Here is a 9,455-nt window from a genome sequence, read left to right as displayed (position 1 = left end):
GTGGAGGACTCCGGAAATTACGACCACCTGGGGATCTTTAACGTGCACCTAAATCTCAGTACACGGGTGTTTTCGCCTCCATCGAAATGCGGCCGCCATGGCCGGGATTCGATCCCGCGACCTCGTGCTCAGCAGCCTAACACCATAGCCACTGAGCAACCACGGCGGGTGAGCTAAAGGTTAAGCAACAATGCCGATAACCTGCGGCAGCACCGTGGCGCCATCTACAAGATCTTATCGTCGCATAAAACAGGCAAGACTAGTGCGTAGCAGCCCGGTCTGGTAGTTTGCAGTGGGCTCGCTTCTTTTCTGGAAGACAGCCAGGAACGCGGTTCTTCGCTTTGAAAGTGTGCTCGACAGAAAGAAAAGCATCGCTGTAAAGCTGTCATTGCGAAATCGACAATCACTATCTGTATCGTGCAGCTTACCGTCAGTTTTGTTGCACTTGCATCGCCTGCCTTGTAATCCATATAAGCTGACGCGCATTCGATTACTATCGGCGTTTGCCAACACGAAAGCATAGCGCATATTCACAATCGGTGACGTGCGTGTTAGATCAGTGACGCAAAGTCCCAATATCGCTAAGCAAACATTTATTCACAAATTTATTAAAACACAAGGCTACTTGCAGAGACAGACACGTGAATTAAGGTCACGTGCTAAGTCCATCGTCGCACAACGCATTTATAACAGAAAAAAACTATAAAATATGGCACAAAATAGATTTCAGACTACGAAGAGCGCACCACTATTTACATGTCGGGAGCTTTTACTATCGATCTTCCGATAACTAATTGAAGGTGTATATAAACCTCGATGGAAGCTCATATTTTCCATGTTTCCTGCCATCAAAGATTGAGGCGACAATATCAAATGCTTATTAAGACAACAATAACTACTGTGCGTCTGGTCGTACACTTGAACATATAAAGAAACAAACACAACGCGCCTACAAATACTTATATTAACATACATAACTATTTGATGATATGGCCTATTAGAAGCGAAACCGAGGTGCAGACGCGCAAGAGGCCACGTGAACATGAATGAGCTGGCTTTAACGTCACTCTTCAGGCAAACACGAAGGCTAGAGTTTCCGACTGTCTTCTCGATTAGTCATTATTATAGCAGTAGTGTGTAATTTGTCGTAAAGTGAAGATGTTAAGCCCAGATATACAGTCAAAATTTTAAATAAATTCACTTTTCATGTGATGAGGAACTATCGATATGCAAAAAGCGCCGAGCACAATGCTGCAAAGAAATCACTTCTGTTTTTTCGAAGGCACTTCAGTAGTAGAAAAGGTTGCTGGATATTTTCTCGAGTTGAAAGAGGTCCACTGCTCTAACAAGGCAACCAATCAGCCGAGTTCACCAGAACATTGCCAAATTGTGTCACGTGTCTTTATTAGATGTGAAGTCAGGTTAGTATAGGCAGAAGCATTGGCTAAACGTGTCGAGCATAAGTGGTAGTATTGTGTAGAGGATCGGGAGTATTAATAAAGAAAGGACTGTTCCGCGAGCTGTTTACCTCACAGAGTTAATTCAAAGGATGATGGTATAACTTGCTGATTACAGGCTGCTTTAAATAAGATGCCGAAAATGACTAAGAATACCAAACGTGGACATTTTCAGCTAACAATAACAAAGGGCCGAGCCACAAGGCGTGAACACCAATGCTGATAATATTGGCCAGGCTGTCACGCATCCGAGTGTGTATGCTCAAAGGCCAACCAGTAACCCGCTGAACTGCGATCCCTCGTGGATGGTAATCTGGTAAGGTGTGCGGTTGTGGAACCACAGCGAAACAACTTGGCCAGCCTGCGACAGTCATGAGAAAAAAAAGCACATAAATGTAAGACTTCGCACAGATATAATCTGTACAACTCATAATTGAGGCTACATATTCAGTAAATCTCAGTAATGCAAGGTGAACTCAAGTGGACATCAATGACAGAATATTCAGCAAAAATGTGGTCATTAAAAGATGTTGACCATAAACATATCACCATTCTTTAGCATTCTTCGCTATGCTAACGCTATGCAATCTGTTTCCGGGCTCGGTTTCTAGACATGGACAATTTTTTTTGTAACTCGAAGTTTGCTTTCTGAAAGGTACGTATGGTTTCCCTTCATGGCATTATGCTGCTTCCGGGTTAATGTTAACTTCAACTTTCATAAAACATCCACAATGCGTATCACTGCAGAACTTATTTGCTCACTCAGGGAGCACATTTCTTTGGAGTTCTCGATCAGTTCGTACTAACGCAGCCATTAGTTAGCCTCCCGGTTAGAGTGCTGACGTGGGCTAGCTGGCACATATGAAAGTATGAACAGCGTGAAGGACAGGACACGTTAGAACACAAACAACAAAGCATTCGTGATTAGCTCGTATGGAAGAGCGACTGCCCGGAAAAGACGTTGCTCCCAGGTCCGACCTCCTGACCAGAACGAATTTTTCTTCACCAGCGAAACGAGCTTTATACAAAAAAGGCCAAGAGGCGGCGAGACGGACGGTGCCTCAGCACGCTGGATGCCTGCTGCTGGGTAACGTAAGCAGAATGTCGCTTCGAGTGGCAAGAATTTTTGCTCGCTGAAGCCTCCGAGTTTCGGGTTCACAAACACCGATAGCCGAAATTCGTCACGCCCCTATTCCGCAGGTAAGCGCATTTTTTCAGATTGAAAAGTTGATACGGCTCGTACGGAGAGTTTTGCTTCAATTTCCCAATTACGATGAGCCCGCTGAAACTAATGGATTTCTTGCAAATTAATGGATTTTTGTGAATTTGCTAGTGATTTCCACGTGCCACCCGTCACTCCGTCGCAACCACCGCTGATGGCATGTCTCCGAACGCACCGCCCTTTTATTTCATAACGGCTATTTTTAAATATCATTTAATGTCTTCATAGAAACACCCAGTATATTTCCACATTAAACAGCGCTGTCATCAGCACCTGCAATACCTCGAGAATTTGAGTAGGACGATGAGGCTGCATTCTACAATAACATCACCAAATGGCAGCACTGTCTTTAGTAGCTTGACGTCATTGAGAACGAGAGCTTTACAATTCGCAAGTGACCAGCAGCGTCTCAACAGTGTTTCTCAACAAGCAGCGTCTCAACCTCCTTAAAGCAAATAGATGTTTACCTCTATTTAGCGCAACGTTTTTAAAGCAATTCAGGTGACAGGCTGAGTATACAATTGAGAGGGACCACACGCGGGTGGCGTGTGGCCATGGAGCTACGAGGGCCCTAGCATAAAAGATTCGGGTAAAGTTAATGCAGAAGCGCAGAAAGAGTGAAAACATGGAAGCATTCGCGGACAACAAACTTGGGATAACAGAGAACACCTATATGATTTTCTGTGCCGACGCACTCACCCGAAGCATCAGGGGCCCGCTGGTCGACAGTGACATGGTGTACTCGCCATCACCGAACTCGCTTGTCGTGCGGAGCGACCTGAAAGAAAGCAGTGAGGTGAAACAGGTGACATGCGAACGTTGCGACAGAACGAAGTAATCGTGCATGTTGTGTTCGACTGCTCCCCGACACTCGGCAAATGAATGATGACGCGATGCTCGGAGTTTCCGCGGATGCGATTGAGAAGCGTCCAAGACATCCTTATGGCACTCGAATTCTGGGTTTTTACATGCAAAACCCACGATCTCATTATGGGGCAGAAGTGTACTGGGAGAGTTGGGGATTCGTTTTGACCACTAGGGGATGTTTTAACTTGAACCCAATGCGCAGCCGTACGTCAATCTATAATAAATAGTTTCAATGGCAACGCAAGAGGTTGCAGCGGCTAAACACGAATGACACTAATAGAAGTGTTTAATCAGACTAGACGTCCAACGGGAAGGGTGCTCTTTGCACATTAACGTGTCAAATTTAAATTCACGTGTCACGAGTAATCATACCCTAATTCCTTTGTGCTGTTGGCCATCCCTCGCGGGTTGATCAGAAAAGATAGGGTGTGCTGCACGCAGGCTTTTCTCTTTCCGCCACTCAGGTCGCGGAAAAGTTTAAGTGAAACAGCGAAACAGCAGTACCGGCGAACTCAACAAGAGAAAGGAGAGAGAGAGAGAGAAAATGATAAATGAAAGGTAAGGAGGTTAACCAGGACTGAGCCCGGTTGGCTACCCTACACTGAAAGAAAGAGGAGAGCGTAGGGAGGTAAACCAGACGGGCGTTCGGTTAGCTACATTGCAACGCGGGTAAGGAAACTGCGGTACACAAAGAGCGAAAAAGGGAAAGAGGGAACATTTCCTGCATGCGGGAAGGTACACAGGGGCACTATAAGGACCGCACTAGTGCACGAAGAGCTTTTTGTGCCAATGACGGATGTGTTGCCGGCCTTGGCATGTTCGACAATGTGAACTCTACAAATCGACCATTACCTGCCCCCTCTGCCATCAAGATGACCCCGTGGACACCTCACACTTGCTGTAGACTAGCCCAGATACTGCAAGTATCAGAGAGCGTTACGCCACCACAGCGAAAGTCGGCATGCAAGGCGAAAAAAAGAACACCCTACAGACATAGCGGAACGGCAACTTCTATCGCACGCTCGACTCTAACATATGGGAGGCCTGCTCTGAGCAGTTGAGAGTGTCGAAGTTTTTACCCCCCCCCCCCTTTCGCACGCCTTGCTACCACTCCGTCACTAAATTCGCTTTTACTACTATACTAACTACTAAAGGAATCAGACGTGTGTTCTCAAATTATTGCTCACGACTGCATCACGCCGCTCGCGATAATGATGATATTTGAGGTTTAGTGGCGCAAGGGTCAGGTATGGCCAAAGAGCGCCACCCGCTCGCTATACTCACAGGTTCTTTTGGCACCTCGCGTTGACGCACACGATTAGCGATGCATCGTTGGCGGAAGTTTCGAGTTGCTTGCGCAAAGCCCTTGCCGACACCGGCCGGCTCGTGAACGCCGTAGCGAAGAAGAGGTAGAGGCCACTCATGGGCGCCCGGAACATGCCCCGGGTAGCGTTCAGACCCGAGCCCCGCTCGAAGCTGCCCTCCGCGAACGGCTGCAACAACAGACGTTGAACATTGAAATACGAACATTGAAATATGAAATACTTGCCTACTTCTAACTTCACTAAGCTGTTTTGAAATGTAGAACACGGAAAAAAAATAAAACTGTACACATATGTAACGAATGAAATGTCTGCGCATTCAGATTAGTGCGCGCGCGTACGACTGTCATCTTTAGGAAATACAAGGCGTGAGCCCCTGGCTGATAGCCTCGTCTGAGACAAGTGGCACGGTGCTGCCGTGTCACGGCGACATGCGAAAACAAAAGGAGAGAGTGGTGCCGTTCCTTGTACAGTATGCACCGCTTCTCGCAGGTTTCCTTCTCTCTCTGCTGATACTGCTCGCGAGCGCAGAAGAACGAAATTATCTAAGTGCGATAAGGCGACCATGCTATACTTGTCATACTCGACGTTCACTGCTATTGCTTGCGAAGCTACGATTTGTACAGTGCGTCAATATCGAATTTGAAAAAAACCTATCTTGCTCTCGGGCGTGCTAGAAGAGAGATTAACATTTTTTTTTTTAAGATTGACTTGGGAGTGCAAGCAGAACAATTTAATGTCCGCGCCACGGCACTCGGCAACACGCGGACGAAGAGTTGGGTGCCTCGTAGCCAGCGCGTCTAGCCTGTTGGACGCCGAGGCACCCTAACGACCAGGCTATGTGCCACCGGCTCGCGTGTCCCCTTTCATAAAGATGACGATAGTACCATATAGGTGAATCCATTCTTGCGCAAATGAAATGTACGCAAGGACAAGACGTTCCACCGCAAGGACTACACTTAAAACTGATTTCTTACAGAAAACCAAATGTACAACAAAATGCGCACGCGCACAAGTTGAATACGGCAAAAAAAATTCATCTCGTTTCCAAATAGACACAGGAATATTGCTGACACAACCCTGTCCGTTTTGGTCTTCTTCCTGTCTCTTTTATTTTCGCTACAATGGCTTCACCAAGTATCCAGCAATGATATGCTAAGAACAAGTTATTTTGACGTGAAATCTAGTTTTTCCGCGTCCCTTTCCAAGCAGCACCCTGAAGAGATGTACAGCTATACAAGAAGCGCCGATTTGATTTTTTTTAATTAATATTAAAGTCTGTGGTTCTATGAGGGAAAACTACGGTATGATTGTAAGGCGCGCCTTATATAGTTAGGGATTCCGGAGTAATTTCGACCATCTCGGTTGTTCTAACGTGCACCCAATGCATGGTGCGCGGGCATATTTGTACTTGTTTCGCCCAAATAAAGAACTCATGATGTCTTGCAGTTCACCCAAAACGAAATGCGGCCGCCGAGGCTGGGATTCGATGCCACACCCTCGGGCTCAGTACCGCAACGCCATAGCCATTACGCCACCACGGCGGGTAATTCTTTCTTTATTATTTATAGCAATCAACTGTTCCTAAGAGGCACTAACTTAGCCGAACTGCTTCATTTACTGTATATAAGCTGTCCGTAGTCGTGGGCAAGTGTGCATGTAGTTAGTTAAGGAATGCTTTGGCAACAATTAATTGCGTGAAAAAAAAAAAAAAAAACAGGTTGAGCTAGATTACTAGATCGCACTCCTATAATTACCTATAGATAACCCTTGCGAGCTATTAAGAGTTGGATATCTATGCAAATAACGAAAAAACTAAGGTCACACAAAGGATAAACCACCATAATTTTTTGGCTTCAGCTTGCAGGGAGGTCTCATACATAAAAAAACAGCCTGCAGAGGCTAATTTATTTTATACTGGTAAATAATAGTTACATTTTATTTAAAGGCCATTGAAAACTGTACTTGAAATCTTTTGTGGGCATTTCCTGCACGTATACAACTAGTTACGATCGATGCTAAATATGAAAGGAATTTCCGCAGAACTGATGTGCTTACTCGAACCTACTAGTTGCACGTCAGCATAATTAGTAGGGTGTCTTCATAACCGAAAGCCGCAGAGAGAGACTCCAGCTCACCTTTTCTACCCATGAAACATTGCCCATGCTATTGCGACTGTTCTGTATTCCCTTTTTTTATGTTTCGCCGGTATAGTTTTTTATACCCAAGAACATTACAATCTTTCAACAGCACAATAAAAAAAAAGAAAGGAAGAAAAAATTATTTAGCCCCCATGCACTGTGGGAATCAGTGTCATGCAAAGCCTCTTACAAGCAGCTGGCTGTCTAGCATCGTATCTGCCCCGGCGGCGTAGTGGCTTTGTCGTTGAGCTGCTAAGCCCGAGGGCGTGGGATCAAATCCCGGCCACGGCTTCCGCATTTCGATGTCGTCGAACAAAAACACACCTGTTTACCGCGCATTGCGTGCACGGTAAGGAAGCCCAGGTGGTCAAAACATTCTGGAGAACCCCACATCGTCGTGCCTCGCGCTCATATTGTAGCTACAGCCCACTATACTCCATAATTCTTTATTGTACTTTTATCTGCTGTTATTTGCCGTTCGGCAAAGTGTTACTAGATGGAGCAACCTATTTTTGTCAGGTGAGTAATTGTGCGCGTGAGGTGAAAGAATGTTTGCATTGGACAGAACGGCTAGGTGGCGCTGGCATGATGCGTTATGTTAACTTTTTTTTTTTGTACTCCGGCAAAGAAACGTTTCGTCCTTTTCGTTACGACCTGGGTCGATGCCGAAGGCGGTGCGAGGTTACCTACCGTCTACTTGCTGTAACGAGGAACGGACTCGGGCATGTGGGCCTATCCCGAAGGAGGCGCATCCTCACCCGGCGTCTCAAAGCGCTAGCTGCCATGGAGGACTGAAAAGCGAAACTGGCACACTCTCTCTTTTATTTATACGCAACTTGCTGAAGTGAAGTTGTTTATGTCTAGGATTCCGTGAAATTTTCATGTTGCCAACAAAAACTATCATCGTCAGAAATGCCTGGTTCCACTGCTCGCGCGTTCGTCGTCGGCTTCTACCACAGCTGACTCATCGGCGCCCCTCGGCGTAACCGCGCAAATGCGCTCGTGCCCCTGCTCGCGCGTTCGTCGTCCTCTTCCTCTTCTTCCACAGCTAGCTCAGTTGCCGCTCATCATGCCAGCGTTCCCATACTGCCCCTCCCTCTGCGAAGGCGCTGACGGCACTGGCCGACTGCCAGTCGATGCGGTGATTTCGGTCTCAAATTCTCAATTAGCATCCAAATTATCGATATATCGAGAAATGAAAACACGAATGTATACAACAAATGAATATAACGAATGCACGACACGAATGAACACGGACGTATAAAAATAAATGTGTGTGCGTACCTTTCGTCACGGTGACCAACGATCAAGACAATAAATTTGTTCGTACCTTCGTTCAAAATTTTGTGTCACCTCTTTGTCGCGCGTTACACAGCTTCGCTGGTCATCAACCGATACTGTGCGATAGGGTGCACGCGGTTCGGGAAACAAGGAATTGCACAAGGAATTTCAGGAGCGAAGGAAACCACAGATGGTGACGCAAATCTCTTGCAAGTTCGCTTTATTAAGTAAATTAACAAACGCTTCGTTATAAATCCTGGCAGTCTGAAAGTCTACAATGGCGAAATAGCAAATACATCAGTCGCACCGCGAGCATTGGCTTTGTATCGCTGAACAGACTTAACACACTTAGGTATCCTGCGCTACTAGTTCCCCGTTATGCAATATATTATGACGACGTCTGGTCGTGCATACTTAGTAGTTAAGTAAAGAACCAATCCCACTGCAATCTCAATTAAATCATAACTCAGTCTAGCAATTCTTTTAATGCAGAGAAATGGTCGTAATGCGCGAAGACAGGCAGAAATCCGCGTGGCGTCCTCGTCCTTCTGCTTGGGCAAAACATTCAAAACCATATTGGCGAGAAATGGCAGATGAAGATTACAGAAAAGAAGCACTAGCGATTATAGCAACTCGTAAACAAAATCCAATTAAATATACATATCGCGTGCGTCAACATTCACGCGTTGGCCTCGGTTTCTAAGTTTAAGTATTAAAGCATCTTCATAACATCAGACTTCGAGTTGAACAAGAATTCTTTATACCGAAAAGAAAGCAACGTGTAAATTCAGGTACTCGGGAACAGCACTTCGAAATTCGACTCGGGAAATCAGATTATTGGCGTATGAAGCTTTCCCAAGGTCCCTCTTAAAATATGCATCAGTGATTTCGGATGCCTGCGCAGCAGCTGATGGTATAAAGATTGAAATAGGGCAAAGAATGGCCGTAAGATTCGTCTACAGCTCCTATAGTGCTCACGTATCGCCAAGCGCATTCCAAAATCGAAATTTTGCGTTTACGTCGAGAACCTGAGCGGCCAAAATATTCATGCTCACTCTATCATGACCAACTAGGCATACCGAAAAGTAATTGCATAGAATCGCTTGCTGGAGGCCACACTAGATCAAGTCACACAAAAAAAACAAAAAAAACTTAACCAATACTT

General features: G+C 45.7%; 1 protein-coding gene across 1 annotated transcript in view; it reads right to left on the bottom strand.

Annotated features, from left to right (window-relative positions):
* Window positions 1-578: 578 nt before the first annotated feature.
* The window catches only part of LOC126544705 (erythroferrone-like), a 33,775-nt gene continuing 24,898 nt past the window's right edge, over window positions 579-9,455 (bottom strand). The window contains exons 6-8 of the mRNA XM_050192163.3: window positions 4,831-5,039; window positions 3,379-3,457; window positions 579-1,818 (exon numbers count right to left, since the gene is read on the bottom strand). Of these exons, the coding sequence (XP_050048120.2) occupies window positions 1,720-1,818; window positions 3,379-3,457; window positions 4,831-5,039 (387 nt within the window). The 3' untranslated portion in view covers window positions 579-1,719. The remainder of the gene's footprint in view (window positions 1,819-3,378; window positions 3,458-4,830; window positions 5,040-9,455) is intronic.

The sequence above is a fragment of the Dermacentor andersoni genome, chromosome 3 (genome assembly GCF_023375885.2).
Source record: "Dermacentor andersoni chromosome 3, qqDerAnde1_hic_scaffold, whole genome shotgun sequence".
Taxonomy (NCBI): Eukaryota; Metazoa; Arthropoda; class Arachnida; order Ixodida; family Ixodidae; genus Dermacentor; species Dermacentor andersoni.
The sequence above is the reverse complement of the archived record's forward strand: the minus strand, read 5'-3'. Positions and strand labels throughout refer to the sequence as shown.